Source organism: Pseudoliparis swirei, chromosome 2 (genome assembly GCF_029220125.1).
Source record: "Pseudoliparis swirei isolate HS2019 ecotype Mariana Trench chromosome 2, NWPU_hadal_v1, whole genome shotgun sequence".
NCBI classification, from domain to species: domain Eukaryota; kingdom Metazoa; phylum Chordata; class Actinopteri; order Perciformes; family Liparidae; genus Pseudoliparis; species Pseudoliparis swirei.
This window is the reverse complement of record NC_079389.1, coordinates 21,973,620-21,998,213: the sequence shown is the minus strand read 5'-3', so window position 1 is coordinate 21,998,213 and position 24,594 is coordinate 21,973,620. Positions and strand designations below refer to the sequence as shown.

The window sequence follows — 24,594 nt, the reverse complement described above, 5'->3', positions numbered from 1 at the left end:
TGAAGCGCTCGAGGACTTCCACACAACAACAACAGGAAGGTAGCGTGCTCTGGAGCCAGCACTCAGTGGCACTCGGAGAGTGGAATGGATTCACCTCTTCACCTCTTCATCTCTTCTGGGATTAGTTCTCTCGTTATATTTCAAAATAAGAGAAGCGAGTCAAACCAAAGTGCAGATTCTACCGTTTAATGAAACTGAATCCAGAGGCCGTCCGGAGGACCTCGGGGTGCTGCGGCGAGGCGCATGCGTGGAAAGTTAAACTGAGACATCCACACGGATGAGGCTCAGCTGCAGCTGGATGAGGCTCAGCTGCAGCTGGCAGAGCGCTCCACCAACGGCTTCCCAGTGGAACCACGGCGTCACGGCTCTCGCTCGGGGTCACGTCCGGCTGTGTAGAAAGCAGCGGGGTCCTTCGGGCGCAGACAGGAAGCAGCATGGAAAGAGAAAGAGGAACAGGAAGTCATTCGGAAGGCGATACTCGACTGCGATTGGTTCACCAGTTAAGGGGGAGGAGCCATCGTCACTGGGTTCAGTGGTTCATGTCCGGCTGTAGTTACCAACACGTTGATCCACTGGGAGTCGGAGTAGATGTACAGAGCTCTTCTGTCGGTCCTCAGCACCATCGCGTTCTCCACCCGCAGACGCCTCATCTGGCTCTCGCCGCCCGCCAGGAAGATCTGGAGAGACGAGTTTATATCAATATATATTATATTAATATATATATATATAATATTAATATATATATATATATAATATTAATATATATATATTATATTAATATATATATAACATATATCATATTAATATATAAATATAATATTAATATATATCAATATATATATAATATATAGGTATATATATATATTGATATATAGATATATATAATATATATATAATATTTATATATATAATATTTATATATATATCGATATATATATATATATAATGGTTATATATATTAATAAGGATATTGAAAACTTGTGGATTATGTCGTTGCGTGTGTGTGTGTGTGTGTGTCTGACCGTCGGGACTCTGTCCACCAGCCTCTGTGGGGCGTGGCCCCGTGAGCAGCTGCACGTGGCTGCGGGCCCTCGGGGTCCCGTGTCCCCCTGTAGACCTGGGAGGACGTACACTACAACAGCAGTTACGGTTACCGGGGGTGTGAGGGGTTCAGGGTCACGTGTGTTTACGGTTCATCTGGAACCTTCCGGCTCCACGCACCTTGTCCAGGGAGACCGGGCTCTCCAGTCAGACCGGACCGCCCCGCGGCACCCAGGTGACCCCGCCCCCCTGCAGGTCCTCGAGACCCCTTTGACCCCTGCATACAAATTAATTATTTCATTATATTTTACTTTATTATATTTATTTTACTTTACTTATTTTATTTATTTTGATTATTTATTTTATTTTATTTATTAGTTTATATATATATGGAAGCGCCGGGTCAAAAGGTTACCTGGAGCACGCAACTTATTTTATTTCATTTATTTTATAATAAAGCAACAGCTAGCATTGGTTTGCAAAACATAAACATTACACAAATAAATTTAAACAAATTGAAAAAGGGAATAACTAAATAAAAAGAAATAATAACTAAGTAAAAATAAATAAGAATATGTATACATACATATATATATATATGTATATATATTTATACTGACCATGGTTCCTCTGCCTCCCAGCTCTCCTCTGGGTCCCTGCTCCCCTCGATGACCTGCATCCCCCCTCTGGCCCGGAGCCCCCTGAACACAACGTCACAGAACCTCACAGAACCTCACAGAACCTCACAGAACCTCACAGAACCTCACAGAACCTCAGAGCGTCTCTGGACTCTTATTGATCGGGTTGTGGGCGTCGGCCTCTACCTTCGGTCCCGGCGCCGCGGCGACGCCTCGCTCGCCCTGAAGAGAGAGAGACTCACGGGTCAAAGGTCATGGATCACATGGCATCAACGGTGCTACCTGTGCAGCACCCCCCCCCCCCGACCCCCCTCACCTTCACTCCACCGGCTCCTCGTCTTCCTCTCACACCTTCATCGCCCTGATGAGGAGATGGGGAAAAGAGGAGGAGTTTAAAGTGTGGAAAACAACAACAACAACAACAAAGGAGACGCTCAGCGTAACTCACCCTGAATCCCTTGTGTCCCCGACTGCCCTGTGAACACACACACAAACACACACACAAACACACACACACACAAACACACACACAAACACACAAACACTATTACATTCAGATCAACTTTAAACACATCTAAGACGCAAATAAATAAAATACAATGAAGAAACAACAACTGCCCATCTTTTGTAATATGACCCGTTTGTGGTTTAATATTATATAATATATATATAATATATATATAATAAATATATATTATATATATATTATATAAAAGTGCCGGAGAGCGTGCTGTGGCTTCAGGTGTGACGTCTCCATGTGGGTCACGTGACCAGCTGGTTTACCTTCATCACACCGGGGGGTCCTGCGGCTCCGTAAAGGCCCCTCCAGCCTCGGGTCCCCTTCTCCCCCTTTGGACAGACACACACACACACACACATTGTTTAGCTGCACGGTTTAACTTTAACGCTCCAGACGTGAGAACACACTCGTGACCTTTTGACCCGGCGCTCCCATCGGTCCTTGTGTTCCAAGCTCCGCCTCCGGACCCGTCACACCAGGTCGCCCCTGAAAAAACACACACACACACACACACACACACACACACACACACACACACACACACACACACACACACACACACACACACACACACACACACACACACACACACACACACACACACACACACACACACACACACACATTGACGTAGAGCTCCTGCCTACACATGCAGAACTAGAATGGGCACTCGGTAGAGCGCATACCTTCGCATATCACAAGATTGGGCATTGAATTGTGAACATTTTGGCATTAGTTGCATGCCAATTGGACAAAAATTTATCGTGCTATGGTAAAAAAAAGAGTTTGACCTTTCCATGACCTTGACCTTTGACCCGATTGATCCCAAAATCTAATCAACTGGTCCCCGGATAATAACCAATCATCCCACCAAATTTCATGCGATTCGGTTCAATTTTTGCGAATAACACGCATACAAATAAATAAATAAATAAATAAATACACGGCGATCAAAACATAACCTTCCGGCATTTTCAATGCGAAGGTAAAGATGGGGTTTAAGTGTATGTGTGTGTGTGTGTGCGTGTGTATGTATGTGTGTGTGTGTGTGTGTGTGTGTCACCGTACCTTAGGTCCTCTGGGTCCTCTGCAGCCCTTTAAACACGCACACACACACACTACTGTCAAACGTTAATAAAGCAGGACGGAGTGTGTGTGAGTGACTTCCCATCTCACACACACACACACACACACAGTTAATGTAAACACAGGTATTGGTTGAGGGTCTCAAGGAGACTCACCTGCTCCCCTCGGGCCCCCGTGACGCACTCCGTGACGTCGACCTGAGGAGTTGAAACATCACAACATGTTGCACACGGCGCGCCCCCTGGTGGAGGATCTGAGAAGTGCATCGATTCTACAAACGGGGCTTTAAAGCTGAACTTGAATGCACCCTCGATACAGCAATGCGTCTCCGTGTGTGTGTGTGTGTGTGTGTGTGTGTGTGTGTGTGTGTGTGTCATCACCATCAGCTCTGCTTGCTGGTCAACTGTAGGAAACACAGGCGGTGGAGGTGGAGGAGGAACGAAGATTTCACATTTTGGGGCAGACCACCTGTTTCTGGATAGAAATCCTACACACACACACACACACACGGTTGAAAAACTGTAAAGTGATACTTTTGCATCTCTTTGTAGTCCATTTGTGTCTTTTTGTAGTCCATGTGTGTCTACTTGTAGTCCATGTGTGTCTATTTGTAGTCCATTAATGTCCATGTGTAGTCCATGTGTGTCTATTTGTAGTCCATTCATGACTTTTTGTTGTCCGTGTCTATTTGAAGTCCATTCATGACTTTGTAGTCCATAGGTGTCTATTTGTAGTCCATTCATGTCCATTTGTGTCTTTTTGTAGTCCATGGGTGTCTATTTGTAGTCCATTCATGTCCATGTGTGTCTATTTGTCGTCCATGTGTGTCTATTGGTCGTCCATGTGTGTCTATTTGTAGTCCATGTGTGTCTATTTGTAGTCTATTCATGTCCATTTTTAGTCCATTCATGTCCATGGGTGTCTATTTGTAGTCCATTCATGTCCATGTGTGTCTATTTGTCGTCCATGTGTGTCTATTTGTAGTCCATGGGTGTCTATTTGTAGTCCATGTGTGTCTATTTGTAGTCCATGTGTGTCTATTTGTAGTCCATTCATGTCCATGTGTAGTCCATGTGTGTCTATTTGTAGTCCATTCATGTCTATTTGTAGTCATTTTAGTGGCATTTCGTCGGCCTTGGTGCCGCTTCCTGTGGCTCTCGCTGCCACTCACTCGAGGCGACTGCCGGCTGCATGCCGCTGAGCAAGGCAGTCCATCCCAGAATCAGCTGAGTCAGCATCTCGTCTCGTCCTGATCACAAAGGGAGAGGAACGAGATACTCTCAACACTTAAATATGATTATTAATACAAACACACGTCACTAGCGCCCCCTGGTGGTGGCAGCTGGGATTCATGCACACGTTAGTTTATATTCATGCTTTAATCAATAAATACATCATTATTTTATGCATTATTCAAGCTTTAAATCTCAAGTTAAATACTGTAGAACTTCAGATTCCACTTTCCTTTTTTTTGTATTTCAAGAACTTTTAGTTGTCACAGAAGTCACAATAATTTAAAAAAAGACAGCTCACTAAAAGGTTCTTAAATGTATTTCCTTGCGCAAACCTACGCGCCTCGTCTTTACAAACACCGACGACAAGCCGATGAACCCACTTAAAGAAATTAAATAAACACAGATGTGCATGTCAGATATGCATCCTGACATGTCACATGACACACAGACGCTTCCCCTGGGCTCTTACCTGGTCCTGGTCCGTCAGAGGAGCCGCTTCCCTCTCCTGGTCCTGGTCCTGCAGTGGAGCCGCTTCCCTCTCCTGGTCCTGGTCCGTCAGAGGAGCCGCTTCCCTCTCCTGGTCCTGGTCCGTCAGAGGAGCCGCTTCCCTCTCCTGGTCCTGCAGTGGAGCCGCTTCCCTCTCCTGGTCCTGGTCCGTCAGAGGAGCCGCTTCCCTCTCCTGGTCCTGGTCCGTCAGAGGAGCCGCTTCCCTCTCCTGGTCCTGCAGTGGAGCCGCTTCCCTCTCCTGGTCCTGGTCCGGGTCCAGCTCGGGCTCTGCAGCCCAAAATGTGCAAAGCTTGCACGGCGAGTCCCGACTCATCTCCATAAAGTGTGTGTGGAAGTGCAACGCAGCGCTCTGCAGGAATAATCAGATGATTACTAAAGAGGCGAGCCAAAGAGGAGGAGCCAAATATCAAAGATCTGTAGAATAGAAAAGACTGATGAAATGAGGTCACACACACACACCCGTTTGTGTGACACTGTGGGGACCGATAACTGGAAGCAGACTGTAGGGTCCGGAGACAGTTTGAATTGCTAAAATCAGGATTTTTTTATCAACAGGAAAATTACTTTAAATCTCTCTTTCTGTCTCCATCTCTCTCTTTCAGGTTCACTTTAATCCGAGAAAACCGTCCATCTCGTCCAGAGCAGCTTTTAAAACGTTTATGTCTGATTCTTTAAATTGTTCCAATTGAACGAGATCAATGCAAGATGAGGAACCTAACGCTTAAAAAAGAATTTTATCTAAAATATATATATATTTTTTAATCTCTCTATATATACAATTTATTTATATATATATATATAAAATGTATCTCATATATAAAATAAATTACATATATATCTAAAATAAATTATATATATATAACATTTTAAATATGTATATATAACAAAATATATATATATACACACATAAAATAAATGTATAATAAATCTATATTTATTAACATCCATTAAAGGTTGGTTAAAGATCACCCTCCCTCAGAACATTGCTCCTGCATGAAAGTAAAAAAAGATAAAAATCCAAACAAATGTTTCAAAATCCATCCGTTTTCTTTTATTAAAGCATTTAAAACAAATAAAACAGTAGACTGTCTGCCACCATCTACAGTATGCATGGTAGAAATTCTGGAAGACGTTAAACTGAAATGACAGAAAAAAGATTTTCAAACTAATAAAATGGTAAAATAAAAAGTTTATGTACAAGAGCACTGCGTTAAATTGTAAACAGCCTTAAAAAACAGGCACAAGAGAAATAATATGTACAAAATAGATTTTACAACGGTATGAAAAGATATTTCTTCTAAATACATCTGTAATCACACATCACCGTCCATTAAAAATCACCACGCCTCTTTCTTCTGGCACAGCTTGAAAAGTGGGCCTGTACTTCCCTTTGAGTGTTTCTTAAAAATCGTATTTATAAAAACTATCCAAACAGCTCGCGCTACAGATCGGGAAAAAAGTGCAGCTGGAAATTTAAAATGTTAAAGACAAAAAACACAGTTACGGGAAAAAGAAAAAACGTGGCCGAGGCGTTCGGAGTTAAAAACCATGAACTCATCATTGCGTAAGATCGGTTGCTAACGGAACCTTTTCACGGGTCGCGTGACACTCGCCCCGTCCGCCTCTTCACGGCCGGCAGAGGCGCGTCTGCAGCTCGACCGCCACGCGCCGCATCAGGCCGCCCAGCTGCTCGTGGATCTGGAGCAGCCGCGTCGGGGAGCAGCGGCCCAGCTCCCGGGGCGTCATACTGCCGGTCAGGGCGTCCACCTCCGACCGCAGCCGGGCCTCGGGGTCGTGCTCTCGGTCTCCGGACGGCGTGCCGGGCGTCCGATTCCCGGAGCCGTCTCCCTCGGGCCCCTCGTCCACCAGCTCCGTGGCTGGAGGCAGAAAAGCTGGCGTTAAAACTTTAAAATCGGGAATTTAATACAACGAAATGTAGAAGCGAGTCTGACCCACCGAGCGTCTCTCCGGAGGTCTTGTCCTCCTCGTCCGGGTTCTGGGGAGCAGCGACCTCCAGGTCAGAGGTCGTCATCTCGTCGCCACCTCGTCCTTTACGCTGGTCACAGAATGGTTCGGGGGTCAGACAGGAACCCCCCCGTTCATACAGTCATCGTGTTTTGGTGATCGCGCCGCCGTACCTGCAGCTCGTAACTCTTCAGAGCTCTTTTGACGTTGGAGATCTTGGGCGAGCGGATCGGCAGAGTCTTGATCTCGCTGGGCGTCAGCGCGCTGAGGTCGCCGACGGTTTTGATGTTTCTGGCTCGAACCAGCTGCCCGAAACCCCGGCACCTGTGAGGAGGATCGGCACCGTGAACAAACGGATGCACCCGATACATCATCGATTTAAAAAACTAGAACGGGCACTCGGTAGAGCGCATACCTTCGCATATCACAAGATTGGGCATTGAATTATGAACATTTTGGCATTAGTTGCATGCCAATTGGATAGAAATTGACCGCGCTATGGTAAAAAGAAGACTTTGACCTTTTCATGACCTTGACCTTTGACCCGATTGATCCCAAAATCTAATCAAATGGTCCCCGGATAATAACCAATCATCCCACCAAATTTCATGCGATTCGGTTTAATACATTTTCAATGCGAAGGTAAAAAAGGACAAATATTTCCCTTTTAAATGACGCACTCACCACATGTTGGAGGAGATCTGAGGCAGCACGGCTTCCACGGGCGTGGAGCAGCCAATCAGAGAAGGGTAGATGGAGTCTCTGGAGACGGGCCGCGGCTCTTGGCTCATCACGGAAATCTGGGGGCCGAGAAGGATCGGGGTACCGTTAGAGCTTCGGGGGGGAAGTGCGTCACGAATGATGTTCAACAGGAATTCATTTAGAAAACTGTGACAGTAGCAAATGTTGATTTTTAGTAGGGCTGCAACAACGAATCGATAAAGATCGATTATTAAAATAGTTGGCAAAGAATTTCATTATCGATTCGTTGTGTCGCGCGATTATTACGGCGCTCAATAAGTCGCGGATTTGAATAAAAGTTGAGTTGAGCGCAGAGCGGCGCATGAGAAACAAGAGCGGAGCGAGAGGGAGAGGAGAGACAGAACGCTGTGTTGTGAGAGCCAATCAGCGCTGAGCTGCTCCGCTGTTGATGAATCTAATTGGCTGCTGCTGCTCACGTGGCGCTGGATGCGGAAGTCCTTCACGTAGTCGGAGACATTCACGGAGTTGTGAGCGCCTCCGGGTGACGTCATGACCCCAGACACCAGGGCGCTACATGTTACGACGTGTGGCATTTCCACAAGAGGATAACGTAGAAAACATGGTTATTTATTCCGTGGCGGAAAATATTTTTCCACGGAGATAAGCCCCGCGCTCTCACCACACGTATGACGCGTTTAACCCATAAATAGCCAACTCAGGAGAGGAAACCGCTGTCAGTCTGTTTGTGACGGTTCATCCACATGCTGACCAGTGAACAGGTTCATCACCATGGTGACCAGTGGGTCTCCAGGACCTTTCCATGACTTTAAACCAAATTTCCATGATTAAACATTTTGTGAAAACTCTGTCTATACGTGACAAAGTGAGAAGATGTAGTATTTAAAATAACAATGAGAATTCCAAAGCATACCGTATATATACCGTGTAAATTAACATTTGAATATAACACATTTGCATTACTTTTCCAAATATTTTGAGATTTTTTATTACTTTTCTAGGCCTGTTAATAGCCATTTAAAAATTCCATGACTTTTCCAGGTTTTCCATGACCGTACGGACCCTGTTTTGAATAAAGGGTTGAAAATTACATTTTTTTATCCGATTAATCGAAAAAATAATCAACCGATTATCAAAATAATCGTTAGTTGCAGCCCTAATTTTTAGTGTTGTATAAAACGCATACCAGGCATTTCTTGGAGCTCTTGTAACCCGGACTGTGCAGATTTCTGGGACTCAGGATCAGCAGACCTTTTGTAGGCGTGGTGACGTACTAGTAGGAGGAGGAAGAAGAGGAGGAGGAGCAGAGGGGTGTCATGCGGGATGAAAGCAGATCATTTGGAAAAAGGGTTTTGGATCAGAAACGCTTCGATCAAGAAGCGGCCTCGTTCACACCTTGGGCTGGGGGATGCCGCTGCCTTTGGAGCGCCTGGGGGAGCTGGTTCTGATGGTGGGGCTGCGACGGTCGATGTTGTCCGCCACCTCCTGATGCTGGATTGGATTAGCAAAAGAGACGCGTCTGGACTAAAAAAAGGTAACGGAGAAAATAAACGATTTTCATCGTAGCACCTGTGTATTTGAAAAATGCGTTGAGACGTCAAAGTGCTGCGTCACTTACTTTGACCAGAGGCGAGGTCGGCTCCTCCTCCAGGGGCCTCTTCAGGCCCTTCTTCAGAATACTGCTCGATGGGGAGGCCGAAGGAGACCAGGTCCCTCTGGTCCGGGGGCTGTCGCCAACATCTGCCTCTATTAAAGCCTCCAGGTCCTTCTGCTTCGCCGGAGAACCCGGGTTGACCCCTCGGCTCGTCGACTCCGTTAACAAAGGATCGCCGACGTCAGCCAGAGCGACGGCTAGATGTGCGACCACGTCTTCCTCGTCCTCGGCGGTCGGCGTTTCTCCGTCCGCAATTTGGGATTCGTCTTTGTCGCCCTCCTGTAGCGGCGGCACAGCGTCCCCGGCATCGGCCTCTGCGTGCCGGGCGGTCGATTCGTCGTCGTTGGAGTCTAACTCGGGAACAGAGGAGGCACTGCAACCGCCTTCAGCCGGTTCCTCGACGGGAACAATCGGCTCTTCTTGGCGAGTCGGGTCCGAGTCCTGCGGTTGGGTTTCAGACTCCAACTCTTCTCCAGCTTTCTCCTCCGAAGACTCCGAGGTCTGCAGTTCTTCGGTCGTCACAACCGAGTCCTCAACAGACGACGAAGGGGCGTCACAGGTCGCCTCTTCCCGAGTCTGTTCAGAGCCGATCCCGGCTGGTTCAAGCACCTCAGCCGGGGGCAAGTTCCCAGTGCCTCCTTCCTGCGAAGAGGTTCTCTCAATGGAGGAGTCCTTTTGCGTTTGCTCCTCGCGAGGAGACGCACCGAGCGAGTTGGATTCAGTTTTCTCAACAACAGCATCAGCCTCCATCTGGGTTCCTTCATTACTTTGCTCCTCAGAGTTGGATGCAACCTGGAGCGAGTCACAATCCTGCAAGTCTTGCGATGTCTGCGATTCCGCCAACGCCGGTATGCTTTCATCTTCTACGCTTTGGGAATCTACCTTCTGAGAAGCATCAGGATCATCCTCTACCGTACCAGTATTCATTTGACCTTCTTTAGGTTCAATAGTGAGAGGACTTGGACAAGACACTTTGAGTTTCCTCCCCCTCTTTTTGGGCACACCAGGACTTTCTTTGACCTCCGATGATTCGGACTCAGACGACTCTTTACTGGCGACTGGCAAAGCTGGGGAAGATCTGCTGAGGTTTTTGCCCTTGGGTGATTCGGCTGATCCGACAGTCTCCGATTGAGAACTCCTTGCGTTAGGACTCGACTTTGACTGCTCCTCTTGTACCTTGCTCCGTCTGGGCCTTCCTCCCATCCCGGCCTCTGGCTGAGAATCGGAGGTACTCCGGCTTTCTAAAGACTCCTTATTTTTACTTTTGTCTTCGGACCCCGCAGCCTCGGCCGATGACTTGCTTCTTCTGGATCGACGCAGCGACTGGCTGTCAGAAGAAGGGGTAGCCGCTTGAGAATCCTCTTGACTCCGGTTGTCCTCCGTGCTGTCATTAGTTTCGAGTTCGTCTTTAACCTTTGATTTATTTACCAACCTTATGGTCACGTGCGTTCCATACTGGGACTCTTCAGTCGCCGGCGAAGCAGAGACCATTCGAAAATCTCTCTCTTCCTTGATGGTCTTTTCTAAAAGCTCAGACTCTAAAGGTCGTCTAATGGTTTGGGAGTAAGCTGTGCCACCAGTTTGAGGGGAAGCTGTGCCACCAGGTTGGGAGGAAGCTGTGCTACCAGTTTGAGGGGAAGTAGTGCCACCAGTTTGAGGGGAAGTAGTTCCACCAGTTTGAGGGGAAGCAGTGCCACCAGTTTGAGGGGAAGCAGTGCCACCAGTTTGGGGGGAAGCAGTGCCACCAGTTTGGGGGGAAGTAGTGCCACCAGGTTGGGGGGAAGGAGTGACCGTTTGAGACTCTTCCTTCGACTCATCACCCTTTTTGGCCTGTTCTACCGGCTCATGTTTGCCACTTTGGCTGGATTCCTCATCAGGCAAAACCATCTTCTTCACATCGCCGTCCTCCTTGATCTCCACCGTTGCTCTACTCCGCCGTCTTTGCCTGCCCTGGGACTGGCTTTCGTTATCGGACTGCAAGTCACTTTGGCTAGACTGAAGCCCGCCGGCGCTTCTCCTTTTGGGTTCAGGTTTATCGAGGAAGTCCTGTGAACTACTGAACAGCTTGATCCTCTTGTGTGCTTTCCCGTGAGAGTTGGTTTGGCTCGACGCCCTCTTGTCCCTCTGAGGCCTTGTTCGTAATCTGTCTTTAACGCCTTCCTCCTCAGCCGCTTGCATACTTCTCGTGTTGCATCTGCTTTGCGACGAGCTCGACTTCGGAGACTCCCCTTTTGGCTCCTCTCCAGAACGCCTCCTTTTCGACGGCGTATATTTATCTTCCCATTCGTCGTCTCCGGTCAGCTGAGGTCTGACTCTGGGGCGTGTAGACCGCCTCGATTCGCCTGGAGAAGATTGAGAAGCGTCCAGAGTTGGTTCAGAATCCTCTTCCTGGCTTGATGGTTGCGTGTCCTCTGATGAGGAAGCCACTTCCGGACCCTCTTTGCCCGCCAGAGTCTGGGTGTCGGGGATAACGTCTTCGTCCACCGTTGGGTCACTGGGCAGTCTCTCAGTCAGCCTTACTGGCTCACTTTTTCTCCCAGAGCCTTTTGGCCTGACCGGGGACTCGAGGGCATTGTTCCCAGGACACTGCGAGATCATGTTACCCGTCTGGGAAGACTGGGAATCCTGAGAGTTGGGACCAGTGGATGTCTGGGAGGACGATGTCCTGCTGGTTTTGGAGCTTTTTTGGCTATTTGGGGTCTTTATGAGGATACCTGTGAAGGTGGATGCACTGCTGGGGCTGGCAGGTTTCCCCTCGGCATACTTCTCCAGGGTGATAAAGGACTGACGCCGACTGTTGGGTTTCTGGGGTGTCCCGGAGACCAGATCTGAAGAACCTGAGATGTTGGGACTCGTGCGTTCGGTAGACTGCGGGTCCAAGTCTTCTGCACCATCGTCATCCTCCATTGAAATATCTGCCGACTCGGGGATAATCTCCTTCTGCTGGTGGCTGTCTGGCATGTTTTCTACCGCTTCTTGGCTGACAAAATCTTGAGGGGCCTCAGAGTCTTTTTTTTCTGCATCTTTGGGAGGAACCTGGAAGAAACCACATTCTTAAAACTAAAATCTGTCTGTAAAGGACAAATAAGAGTCACATAATCTGTGTGTGAGACAACAGTATAAAAATAGTAAATATTAATGCATTGGCGGTTTTAAAAAGGTGTTTTGTGTGCTGCGTAATTAACTTTTTCAAGTGAAACAGTTGTCACTTCATGCACTGCAATATGAAGAATACATGGAAGCTACACCCCCCCCACATATCCAAGGAAAATATGAGGAAACTCATCATCGTGGATGGATTACACAGCTGACCTGAGAGAACCAAGGACCCCAGGAGGAGCTCAAGCTTTGCCATCCCAACCCGGACCCAAAGCATAATCCTAAAAATGTATTTTCCACGTGGACGAGCTTCATACTGTGAAGGTTTTAGTATAAAGCCAGTCTACAATTACGTTTACTTCATATTCGACCGAGTCAATGAAAGCTCGACTTCTAATCCTGCCACGGACTGAACTGCTGCAACAGTTCCTCCAGGTGGCCACCAGAGGCACTGTGTTGGTGTTCTTACCTTGATGCTGTGCGTTTCCGTTCCGTTGCCAGGAGCCTCTTTGGTTTCCTCGTCGGCAGCTCCTTCCGTTGCCAGTTTCTCCCTGAAGGAAGAAAAAAAGACGTCGTGAAACAAAATGGCGCGTTGCGACGAGAGCGTAGAGAAGCAGCAGCAGCTCAAACTCACAGGGAGTCGTCTTGACCCTGCGTGTACTGGGTGAACACCGACGTGTCCAGAGAGGCGTCCAGGTTGTTGTACATGGCGGGGATGTCCACCCTGAGCGGCAGAGAGGAGACATCAGCTCGGCGACGGACAGCGGGTTACAGAACGCTGCGGAGAGGACGACCCAATCTGACCTTTTAGTTCTCTTCACCTCCTTCTGGTGCTCCGTCAGAACTCGCTCCTTCGTCTGGGGAGGAATGAAGACGAAGTCGATGGAGGCCTCTTCCTCCAGGACCCCTCTGGGGGGGGGCTTCGGAGAGCCAAAGTCCAGCTTGGTCTGCCGACGGTGGGACGAGGAGCATTAGATTTAATATTCACCGCTACAAAACGCTTTCTTCTTGCAAACTCAGAGCGAAAACGATGTTTAACTCGACGTCTCAACTTACAGAGACCGACTTGGGGGCCTTGGGCTCAGCAGCCTTCCTCTGCAGCGAGTCCCTCTTCCCCGCCGCGGAGGAAACCGGCATCCCACTGAGGTTGGTTTCCAACTGGGAACTCTCACTCTAAAAAAAGAAAGACACAGAACAAGATCAGCCACAAACACCAACAGTAAGAGAGGCGGTGATGGAGGAGACCCCGATGAACTCACAGAGTTGGTTTCGCTGAGTTCGTCGGGAATGCCGACGATCACGAAGCCGGGAAGGATGATCGGTGTCTTCTGCTTCACGTGGCTCAAGATTTGCCTGCGAGGGGAAAAAACGGCAACATTTCAAGATGGCTGGAAGCCCACCAAAAATAAATGAATAAAATCACCTTTTTTTTTCTCATAAATCAATAAATATTCTATCGTTACATTTCCAAAAGACAAAAAAAATCCATTAATTTACTTCTGTATTTTACCACCAGGTGTATTGTTAGGATTTTAGCGACACTATTACTGTTCATCGCTTCTTTTAGATTATTTTAAGAGAAAAGAAGAAAATAATCGACTTAATTAAAAAAAATCTTTACATGTAGAACCGTCCCCGTTAAGAACCCGGGCCTCAGGGTCAAAATGTGAACGCTGTGTAGGGGCCTAAGGACGACTACACGGGGGCCCTTTAAGCGCCGGAGCGTAACCCTGGCGACGGGGGGGGTGTTAAGGAAAGGAATACCAGACTCCTCGTTCTTTCCGCACACCGACCGCAGCGTCTTCTCTGAAGCGCCCGTCTACCTGATCTCGTCGGGGTACGTGAGGCTGAGCGAGTTGCCGAAGGTGGCGTTCCAGAACTGGGCGACGGCGGCGCGGAGCTGCTTGTTCTTGTGAGGGAACCAGGCGCAGAGCAGCGGCGCCAACAGCGCCAGCAGCTCGTCGTCGAACGCCAGCGCCGAGCGGCTCTGCAGGCAGCAGAGGACCTCGCAGAGCAGCTTGTCCAGCTGGGAGAAGCAGAGCGGCGAGACGTGAATATAAACGCGTGAAAAAGTTCAGAATCGGCCATCGGACGGAAGAACCCACTTTTCCCAGGAGCTGCGGGGAGAACGGCGGCGGCTCGCCGGCCGCCCGCTCGTAGAAGAGGGCGAGCGGGCGAACCAGAGACGTCACGGCTTCCTTCACGGTGTTGGCGAGGGCGAGGTTGCCGAACAGCGCCGAGAGCACGGACACCAGGGCCAGCCCCGTGGCGTCGGAGGGCGGCGCCTCGGGGCCCTGCAGGTAGACCTCCAGGCACTGGACCAGCAGGGACTGGAAGGTGGACAGGTTGCCGAGGACCTTGTTCCTCTTCCTGGTCCAGTTCACCGGCGTGTGCGGCGCTGCAGGAACAACCACGGTTTAAATTCTCCATTTCAACCAAGCGTGACGACAGGAATCCCCCCAAAAAAAAAAAAAAAAGGGCGAGCTTTTTTTTTTAAAAAGTCCTCTTACACTTCAGCTTGTTTTGAAACTGAGGCGTGAACGGCGAGAAGTCCACGCACTCGGCCATGACCTGGAGGACGCTGGCAACGGCGTGCAGCGTGGACGGAACCTGGAGGACCAGACGCCAAGTTTAAAACATTTAAAAAAGGGAATAGGTTCATTTTAAAATGCAGCGGTCATGTTTTAATGATTTTTTTAAAAGTCTGGTGCAATCTGCTACTTTGCCACTAGGTGTCACTAAATCCCAATGTTTGACAAATTGTGGAATATCAACACTTTCACGCATTAATTTGATTTCCTCAGTGCTTCATATTTTAATCACTGTATTAATGATATATTGTATTATTACAGCGATGGTAGTCCCCCCCCCCCTCACACACCATCAGCGCATCTCTGTCTATCACGGCAGCAATCTTGGCGCAGAGCTCCTCGCAGCAGACGTTCTCCTCGGCCGTGACCACGAGCGCGGAGCAGCGGGCGAACACCGTGTAGAGCTTGCCCCACGACGACAGCATCGACTTCTGGGCCGCCTGGACACACGAGACGGAGTGAGACACGGGACCTCCGGAGAGGGCGGCGCCTCGGGGGTTAAAAAGTACGCCGGCCGCGTTATGGACCGAGACGAGACCTGCGGTAGCGGCGTGCCCTGCAGGAGGCGCGTGACGGGGAACATCAGGGCCGAGTTCATGGCGCCGAAGTTGTGCTCCAGAGCGTCGCCTTGGTTCACTTCGTTGGACTGTCAAAGGAAATATTGAAAATAAAGATTGAAAATGGTTGTTTACGCTCTGCTGGCATCAGAAAAAAAATTACAAATATATATATTAAATTACATATATTAAATTAAAATATATATTAAATTAAAATATATATATAATTAATATATTAAATGTATATACATTAAATAAAATATATTTATTTATTTTTACATTGCTGTTGGAAGATTTTTTTATTACAATTCATATTATGAAGAAATAAAAAAAATTACAAAATATATATATATATAATTTAAATGAATATTTAATTAAATATGTATTCTTTCTTTCTTTCTGAGCATTGCTGCTTGAAGAAAAAATACTAAGTAAAAATTAAATATAAAAGAACAAAAATCAGCAAAAACTATAAGAGGTTGTTAAACTCATGCAATGAACCGTCTTCTGCCGTCAGGTAATAACATTAATAAAAAAGGGGTTGAAGCTCTTTAAGTATTCTATCCAATGTGCTGCATATTACAAGTCAAGTTTATCCTCTTCTTCCAAATGATGATGCCAAACCTCCGGCTTAAACCAGGACATGAAAATAATAATTCTGATTATAATACGCCTGCCCTCCGGCCCTCTAAGCATTCTCCCAGTGGGGCCCTTTTGTCCCCCCGTCGATCCCCCGGTTCTCTACCTGTGTGACGGTGTCGGTGAGCGGGACGACCATGGCGCTCCACATCCTGTACAGCTGCTCCTTGTTCTGCACCGACTCGGCGCTGCGCCCGATGGCGCCCAGCACCGCCTCGCCAAACGCAAGCGGGGAGGTGGGGCCCGACAGGCCGCAGCCCACCAGCGTCTGGAGGCTCTGGAAAAACCTGCAGGCGGAAAGACGAAGAGTTTAGTGATGCAACACTTATTAAAACTTAAAAACATGTGATAAAGCTTTTTAAAAAAGTGTATTAAGTTAATATTTAATTAAAATCAAGATAACAATGAGTTTAATATTATTATATAAGAAAGCATTTAATTTGTATTGCGCTTTTTAAAGTACTCAAACACTTTACATAATATAATTAAACAGAGCACACATTCAAAACTGAACATGTAAAGGTCGGTGACGTGTCTGATGAGTTATTTTATTTTTTTGGAAAAAGCAAACACACATTCTGGCAAATTCTAACTCTGCCTGTAATTCACATTTTTACAGACAGAGGGCGCCACACTGTTCTCTATTACAATCACCATGTAATAAAACAAGAATGATATGTCAAGTGTTCATCCACTTGGCTTTAATAATTAAACTAAACTTTAATATGACCCCAGCCAGGTTTCCATCCTGCAATTTAAAAAACTAAACGGATTAAATACTTTTAAAAAACACATTAGAGAGTTTCTCTAAAGCCAAAGATTCTATAGAGTCCTCGGGACAACTCGTGTTCAATAAAACAATAAATGAAACCTCTTGCTTCCATCTAAACGGGTCAAATTGAACCGACATAAATACATTAAATAATAATAAATAAGCGCCGGGCCCACCTCTCGTCCTCGATGTAGGCGGAGAGCGAGCTGCTGTTGTAGAGCAGGAGAATGAGGAACAGAGCCGGCGTTCCCTGAGGGAGGAAACACACATCGTTACTGAATATGAACACGGGATGGACACAGAAGAAGAAGAAGGACGAGGTAAAAGAAGAAGAAGAGGCGCTCACATTCAGCACGTCCATCTTGCCCACTTGGTAGGAGGCGGAGCCGAGGACTCTCTGGGGGATTCCTTTCACCGTGGCCTCGAACAGAATCTGAGGGGAAGAGATTCAACGGAGAAAGAAAAGTTAGATGTTAGACAATTACACAACTTTTAAAAAAAAAAATTCTACCGGATGATGTATGAAGTAGTATTTTATTTTGAAGGGTCATACAACTAATTTCTACCCGTTGATGTATGAAGTAGGATTTTATTATGACGGGCCATACAACTAATTTCTACCCGTTGATGTATGAAGTAGTATTTTATTTTGAAGGGCCATACAACTAATTTCTACCCGTTGCTGTATGAAGTAGTATTTTATTTTGAAGGGTCAAACTAATTTCTACCTGTAGATGTATGAAGTAGAATTTAATTTTGAAGGGTCATCAAACTGATTTCTAACTGTTGATGGATGAAGTAGTATTTTATTTTGAAGGGTCATCAAACTGATTTCTAACTGTTGATGGATGAAGTAGTATTTTATTTTGAAGGGTCATCAAACTGATTTCTAACTGTTGATGTATGAAGTAGTATTTTATTTTGAAGGGTCATCAAACTGGTCTCACCAGGACTTTGTCTGCAGGCAGAGCCTCGGAGGTGACGATGCTCTGCAGAGCCTGGAGCATCAGCGTCAGGACTTCACCGCCCTGCCGGTCCTTCTTACTGCCTGCTGACAGCAGGGGGGAGGGGGGGGACTCATCATCATCATCAACAACAACAACTACCAGGAATAGGTTTAAAGGTGAGGTCATCATCGGGGACGGACCCCTCAGTGTTGGTTCCGTCTTCACGGCGGTTCTGGACCACGAGGACCCGACCGCTCAGACTTAAACTGATGTAACGGTGTGAGTGGGCCGGGCGGGAGGCGAGGACGGGGTCTCGCTGGCCCTCCCCCCCTGGAGGCGGGGCCCGGGGCCCAATCCAGAGTTCTCTATGTGGCGCTATGAGGCGGGGGCCACAACTTAAAGACCCCCGCACGGCTGAGCAGCGCCACAATAACACTGAGAAACAACATTTACATTAGATATATATAAAAAGATATATTTGAATAGATATACATAAATAAATATAAACACATATATATATATATACATTTTTAAAAATACATATAATATATATATATATAAAAAGAAATATATTTACTTTTCTTTAAATATATATTTACATAAAAATATATATTAACATTTTATATATATATATACACATACATATACACTTTTATGTACTCACCGGATTCGATCGTCAAGTTGACGAACCGGACGAGACTCGTCCACAAAACGGCCAAAAGAGATTCTGAAGGACGAGAAGAGACGAACAGAGTCACGTGAAGGTCGACAGCCTCGCGTAGAGAGGAAATCGAGCATTCTGATTGGTTGAGAGCGACAAAAGCATGAAGGTACGAGAGGCGGTACGCCCTCGTTTGAAGAGAGGCGAGCGGCTCGGGGTTCACCTGGAGCGTCTTTGCCGACGTTGATGAATCCGTCCCGCAGGTTGGCGGTGAGCACGGCGGCGTGCTTGGTGAACGAGGACGCCCCCAAGAGGAGAGGGTGGCTCAGCGGCTCTGGAAGAGAGAGACCCGGGGGGAAAATAAACATCGAAACGGTCGACCGATGAGAACGAGCGATCCTCGAAATAGTCCATTTCGCTTCGTGGACTCTCACCGAGACTCAGGACGAGCTTTCTCTTCGCCGCCGTGGCGACGACCTCCGGCCCCAGGAAGTAGTGGAGCAGCATCTCCAGGCCGAGCAGCTGGATGGAGGGGAAGACCGAGGGGATCTGGAGGCTGGCGTTCAGGCTGAGCCGCGGTGTGGTGGCCGGACTGATGAAGCCTGAAAGAAACAGAATATACGAGATGACACTCCGATGCAGCTACAGATCAGTGTGCGTGTGTGTGTGTGTGTGTGAACGTACCGGACTTGGGCGTGCCCGGTGGGACGGCACCATTTGGACCGACGGCTCGAGAAGGGGTGCCGGGGACCAGAGGGGCGTCGGAGCCGATGGTGCACTGGAGCAGAGGGACGGACACCTGCAGGGGGACGGCAGCAGTAAAAAAAAAAATTTACAAAATAAAATAGATATAAATAATATATTATATATTTTTAAAAAAGTAAATATATATTTATTTTAAATGCAATATTATATATATAGATATACACACACATTTACATTAAATATATATATATTATATTTAAAATAAATACATATTTACTTTTTTTTTATATATACAATATATTATTTTACATTTAAAAGGAATATATACACACACATTATATAATATATATATACACAACAATTTTTAAATATATTATTTTACATTTAAAATAAATATTTACTTCTTTTTTTTAATATCTATATATATACTTCCTCCCCACCTGATCGAAGTTGGGCAGCAGGTTGGGCCCCAGCTGCACCGCCAGGTACCACCACACCTCCACCTTGGTGAGCAGCAGCACCTCCGTACGCACGTTGATGGAGGCGAGCGGCTGCATCAGGAGCTTCATGCGCTTGGCGCTGCACAGGATGTCTGGAGGGGAGGGGCTCAGTCAGCAGAGGAAAGGCAGAAGAAGGACGAATAGAAGGAGGATGAGAAGATGAAGAACAAGAAGAAGGAAGAGCAGAAGAAGAAGGACAAGAATGACGAGAAGAAGGAGGAAGAGAAGAAGGACAAGAATGACGAGAAGAAGAATGATGAGAAAAAAGAGAAAAAGAAGGACGAGGTAAAAGAAGAAGAAGAGTCTGCTCACCTGGGTTGAGGGCGAAGTTGTCGATGAGGCTCTTCCAGGCGATGAAGGCGATCTTCTTGATGGCGGGCGACGAGCTGCGGAAGCCGAGCTCCTCCAGGTGCAGCAGGGAGTTGATGAAGGGCCCCCCTCTGTGCAGCAGCTGGGGGGGGGCAACGGTCACCATGGAAACCAGAGGAAACAACAAGACAGAAGACACGCCTCCACCTGGAGCCTACCTTCCCCAGCAGCTTGACGAACAGCGGCCAGAGCTTCAGCACGTTGGCCTCGTTCTTAGACAAGAAGAGCTTCTGCAGCTCCGGGATCAGCTTCTGGAGACGATGAAGATGAAGAAGACGATAAAGAAGCTGAAGAAGACGACGAAGAGTTCCGCGTCGCGGCACACGGACACTCACCGATGACATCATGGGCTCGATGACGCCGGCCACCTGCGCGCGCTTCTCCAGGAGGAGGGGCATCCCCGTCTCCATGGCGGCCGCGGCCCGCAGGCGCACCTTGGCGGCGGAGTGGACGACCAGCGGCACGACGAGCTTCGCCCAGCGGACGGCGCCGTCCGCCATCTGGGCCGGCGCCTGCTCCAGCAGCCTGCGGGGGGGGGGGGTTTAATAAGATGGTTTATTTGGAATAAGCCATTCTGGGACCGGTGGATTTCCAGGACTTTAAACCAAATGTCTATGAACAAACTGAAATCTCGGTATAAACATGAACAATGTAGAACATGTTGCGTAGTGAGAGCGTACGCCGGCTTATATTTTGAGCGTCTTTCTTTAAAAAACATATTAATTATATCAAACTCGGTGTAAATGATGTGATTATAACACATTTCCAGGACTTTTCCAAAACTTTTATGATTTAAGTTTTTTCCAGGCCTGGAAACGACCATTTTAAAATTCCATGACTTTTCCAGGTTTTCCACGACCGTATGAACCCCGCCGTTCTCTCTCACCTGATGATGACGTTCAGGGCCTCGTGCTCCATCACCACGGACTGCACGTCGCCTCGGCCCCAAATGCCCTCCAGCATTCCCAAGATGGCCGACACCTGCCGAGCGAAGACGCCCCGGGGGTTATTAAGAGCGGTCGCTTTTGCACCCCCCCAACAAAAAACACCAGTCGCGCGCCACTGGATTCAAGCCTCACATTCTGGCCCACCACGGCTGGAGGAAAGCTCTGCTTGGAGATTACCCACAATGCTCTGGTGCACGTGTTCTTATCGGGAGACTTCCCCACCAGGGAGCAGAGCGACGACAGGATTTCTGCTGCAAAGGTTTCTGGGGGAAACAAAACAAAAAAAGATAAAACAATCACCCTCTGCCGCCACGACGTCTTCACGCGCAAATTATCAAATATTTAAAAATCCGTACCGGGCACCCCCGAGACGACGTGGGAGTGGTACAGGCAGAAGCCGAGCGCCTGCAGCGCGGCTTGGCTGAGCTCCGCCGTGGGGCTCGTGACGTGGGCCTGAGCGCGGAGAGAGCGTCACGTAACAGATTCTACACGGCGTGGAGAGGAGGAGGCGGAGCTCCTCAGAGACTCACCAGGATGGCTCGGCCCAGACGGGGGAAGTGCTTCTCCACTGCGGGGAGGAACTGCCGGCCCTCGTCTCCGCTGAGCCGACTGGAGAGAGAGAGAGCATTCAAAGTTACGGTCTCTCGCTCTTCGAGAGGGGGGGGGGGGCGGAGCCAAAGCGAGCTGCACGTACTTGGCGATGGTGAGGTAGGCGTCCGTGTGCTCGGCCGGACCGGCGCCGTCGTCCTCCAGCGACTCCAGCAGGTGGAGGAGGCCGGAGCCGCTCGGAGGCTCCGCCGTCGCCATCATCGTTACTCGCCTCCTCAAGGCCTTCAGAGAGAGAGAGAGAGAGACATAGAGCCACACAGAGAGGACGGCCTTAGAGAGAGGGATGTGAAAGACTATTTCAACAAATATAACTGCATTTTTTCTTCTTTTTTTAAAGGAGAAGAGAACTAGAGGATGAACCGGGTCGTGAAGCAAAGAACGAAACAGGGAGGCCATTTTATTAAATACTCGCATGTTATTTATCTTAAAGAGAACAGTAACTACTCATGGAGAGAGAGATATCTCTCTCTCCTTCCTCTCTCTCTCTTTATCGACTTTCTAAACTAAAATAATCTGAAATGTTGTCACGAGCTGCACGATGAAATACAAAAATAAAATAAAAAGATTCTGCTCTCTAGATCTCAGACTTTGAATGCTTTTTTATTTAATAATACTTATTTTGTATTCTTGTGCGCTTATAATAATCTTACTAAAGTTGTAAAGCATTTCGTAAACATGTTACACAATAAACAAAGTTGTTCCACCTGTGTGGATGCGTGTATTCCGTGTGAAAACACTGTGTAAATATTTAAATGTGCAACATTTAAATAGTTGTTTTGCATCAGCTTCCCCCCCCCCCCCCCCCGGCATGACGTCATCATGCAGTGACACAGAACACACGACTCACCTCGGGGGGGGTGTCTCTGCAGAGCTGTGCTCACCGCCACTGGATCCGGAGCTGCTCAATAAAAACCCAAAATTATTCAAATCAAACGGGGATGCGCGAGGACGCCGCAGGGGTTTGCCGAATGCTACCCGAGGCCATCCGGGTCCTTAGGGACCCCCCTCGGGACCCCCAGAGAACCCCAAATAAATCAGTCACGATGAAAATATCACGATCAAACGTCCCGAGCCGCCTCGACGTCACCAACGGAACCGACCCGCGCGAGCTGGAGGAGGCACGCGCGAGCTGCTAACGTGAACTAGCTTTAACAAGGTAGCTGCGCGAGCTGCGCGCGCCAGGCGCGAGACAAGTTTAGATGCTTAGTGAGGAGGACAGACGGGTAAATAAACAGGAGCACGGACAGGTACGTTCACTCGGTACCGGGAGGGTAACCGACGTGTTTCTGTTCCCCAACGGACGTCGCGCGACTCACCTCGAGAGTTCAGGACGGGAACAAGTGGCCGAAGAGGCGACGAAGAAACATCGAAAATCAGTGAAATAAATGTCGTTAAACTCGGTCCGGGTCACTTCGCGGGCTTTCCGAGACGACGCCGCTTCGCTTTCTCCTTTTTGTTGTTGTTTGTCGGAGGATGTTTAGTTGTCTCTCTTCTTCTCTTGTGCTGTTGTTGCCCCGCGAAATCTGCTGGCGCCAAACCACCACGCCGACGGACCAATGTACCTCTGACCCCGTGACGTCACTTCCGGGTCCGCCCACAACGAACCCCCAGTAGCGAGCTGGCGTTGTTGTGGTTAACGCCATATTAATAATGATAATAATTATATAATAATAAATATATAATAATAATAAATATATTTTAATTATAACAATAAATATGTAATAATAATAATATATATTATTATAATAATAAACATACTATAATAATAAGGCAGTTCAAGTAGCGAGCTGGCATTGTTGTGGTTAACGCCATAATAATAATGATAATTATATTATAATAATAAATACACAATAATAACAAATATATAATAATAATAAATATATTTTAATAATAACAATAAATATGTAATAATAATATATATAATAATATTAAACATACTATAATAATAAGGCAGTTCAAGCGAGCTGGCATTGTTTTGGTTAACGCCGGTAATATTAATACAATTATATAATTATAATAAATATGCAATAATAATAAATATATTATAATAACAAGGCAGTTCAAGCAACGAGCTGGCGTTGTTGTAGTTAACGCCAGTAATAATACAATTATATAATATTAATAAATATATAATATTAATAAATATGTAATAATAATATATATTATAATAATAAATATATTATAATAATAACAAGGCAGTTCAAGCAGCGAGAAGGCATTGTTGTGATTAACGCCGAAAATAATAATAATAATGGTAGTAATAATAATACAAACATATAATACCATGACCATGTTTTATGCAGATGTAATGTGATTATTATTATTATTATAAGACATATTATTATACATAGTGATAAAATACACATCAGCCGTGAATAATTATTATTTATTATATGTGTATCATTCGTCAGTTTTGGAGAACCATATTTGCCACATATAGTTGTCCTGCAAACATGTGATGCATGAATAAAAAGTTGATTCTTCAACATTATAAATCCAGTAGATATATATATATATATATATATATATAGAACCGTGATGGGTGATAAAATATAATAAAAAGCAGCATTAATAGTTATATAACCCAGTTATTCACAACATGTCACAGAGGTTGCTGTGAAAATATATAAAAGAAAATTATTGAAAAATGGATTTTTAATCTCAGTGGGATACACCTGGTTAAATAAAGGCTTATTAAAAAATGTAAACAAATGTAATAACCAGAAACCAGTTTATTTTTTAACCGTAAAAGTACCACAAAGTTTATTATTAGCACAACGTCATCATCAGAATCCTCACGCACAATGTAAAGGACGTATTTATTTAATCAGC

The 24,594-nt window shown here is 46.7% G+C and overlaps 3 protein-coding genes across 5 annotated transcripts; all 3 read right to left on the bottom strand.

The window, feature by feature from the left end:
* Positions 1-165: 165 nt before the first annotated feature.
* On the bottom strand, positions 166-1,539 carry LOC130207920 (acetylcholinesterase collagenic tail peptide-like). The gene is made up of 4 exons (XM_056436708.1): positions 1,222-1,539; positions 1,023-1,132; positions 558-677; positions 166-410 (listed from the first exon to the last, which is right to left on the bottom strand). Exons 1-4 carry the CDS (start codon positions 1,322-1,324, stop codon positions 360-362), a joined length of 384 nt encoding a protein of 127 aa, XP_056292683.1. The 5' UTR covers positions 1,325-1,539; the 3' UTR covers positions 166-359.
* Positions 1,540-1,695: 156 nt separating this feature from the next.
* LOC130207408 (collagen alpha-1(XXIII) chain-like) lies at positions 1,696-5,067 on the bottom strand. The gene is made up of 10 exons (XM_056436007.1): positions 4,990-5,067; positions 4,457-4,534; positions 3,666-3,772; positions 3,441-3,482; positions 3,268-3,294; positions 2,614-2,685; positions 2,463-2,528; positions 2,128-2,154; positions 1,996-2,040; positions 1,696-1,901 (listed from the first exon to the last, which is right to left on the bottom strand). The coding sequence occupies exons 2-10, from the start codon at positions 4,521-4,523 to the stop codon at positions 1,815-1,817; spliced, it is 540 nt and encodes a 179-aa protein (XP_056291982.1). The 5' UTR covers positions 4,524-4,534; positions 4,990-5,067; the 3' UTR covers positions 1,696-1,814.
* A 984-nt stretch (positions 5,068-6,051) lies between these two features.
* Positions 6,052-23,284, bottom strand: rif1 (replication timing regulatory factor 1). 3 transcript variants are annotated; one of them, XM_056430953.1, is made up of 35 exons: positions 23,079-23,284; positions 21,848-21,984; positions 21,684-21,762; positions 21,510-21,606; positions 21,286-21,416; positions 21,093-21,187; positions 20,542-20,731; positions 20,365-20,457; positions 20,150-20,288; positions 19,778-19,929; positions 19,317-19,431; positions 19,067-19,234; positions 18,856-18,966; positions 18,636-18,698; positions 17,972-18,075; positions 17,371-17,457; positions 17,201-17,274; positions 16,359-16,539; positions 15,595-15,702; positions 15,347-15,496; positions 14,976-15,075; positions 14,571-14,863; positions 14,289-14,491; positions 13,725-13,818; positions 13,522-13,638; positions 13,270-13,412; positions 13,100-13,189; positions 12,935-13,016; positions 9,331-12,402; positions 9,108-9,236; positions 8,899-8,985; positions 7,677-7,792; positions 7,166-7,316; positions 6,984-7,083; positions 6,052-6,904 (listed from the first exon to the last, which is right to left on the bottom strand). In XM_056430953.1, exons 2-35 carry the CDS (start codon positions 21,961-21,963, stop codon positions 6,654-6,656), a joined length of 7,281 nt encoding a protein of 2,426 aa, XP_056286928.1. In that variant the 5' UTR covers positions 21,964-21,984; positions 23,079-23,284; the 3' UTR covers positions 6,052-6,653. The 3 variants fall into 3 exon arrangements, with proteins under 3 accessions (XP_056286928.1, XP_056286938.1, XP_056286933.1); XM_056430963.1 differs by having other exon boundaries at positions 9,108-9,203; XM_056430958.1 differs by having other exon boundaries at positions 17,972-18,072.
* Between the last annotated feature and the right edge of the window lie 1,310 nt (positions 23,285-24,594).

Excerpts from the sequence above, each read along its gene's own strand:
- rif1 (XM_056430953.1), bottom strand. The coding sequence starts at position 21,963 with ATGATGGCGACGGCGGAGCCTCCGAGCGGCTCCGGCCTCCTCCACCTG. Across the intron at positions 18,699-18,855 it reads CGTCGGCAAAGACGCTCCAG|AATCTCTTTTGGCCGTTTTG; the intron begins GTGAACCCCGAG and ends CTCGTCCTTCAG. Across the intron at positions 17,458-17,971 it reads TGCCTGCAGACAAAGTCCTG|ATTCTGTTCGAGGCCACGGT; the intron begins GTGAGACCAGTT and ends TCTTCCCCTCAG.
- LOC130207408 (XM_056436007.1), bottom strand. The coding sequence starts at position 4,523 with ATGCTGACTCAGCTGATTCTGGGATGGACTGCCTTGCTCAGCGGCATG. Across the intron at positions 2,686-3,267 it reads GAGGACCCAGAGGACCTAAG|GGGCGACCTGGTGTGACGGG; the intron begins GTACGGTGACAC and ends GTGTTTTTTCAG. Across the intron at positions 2,041-2,127 it reads GGGGACACAAGGGATTCAGG|GGCGATGAAGGTGTGAGAGG; the intron begins GTGAGTTACGCT and ends TCTCCTCATCAG.
- LOC130207920 (XM_056436708.1), bottom strand. The coding sequence starts at position 1,324 with ATGCAGGGGTCAAAGGGGTCTCGAGGACCTGCAGGGGGGCGGGGTCAC. Across the intron at positions 1,133-1,221 it reads GCCCGGTCTCCCTGGACAAG|TGTACGTCCTCCCAGGTCTA; the intron begins GTGCGTGGAGCC and ends CTGCTGTTGTAG. Across the intron at positions 678-1,022 it reads TGGTGGACAGAGTCCCGACG|ATCTTCCTGGCGGGCGGCGA; the intron begins GTCAGACACACA and ends TCGTCTCTCCAG.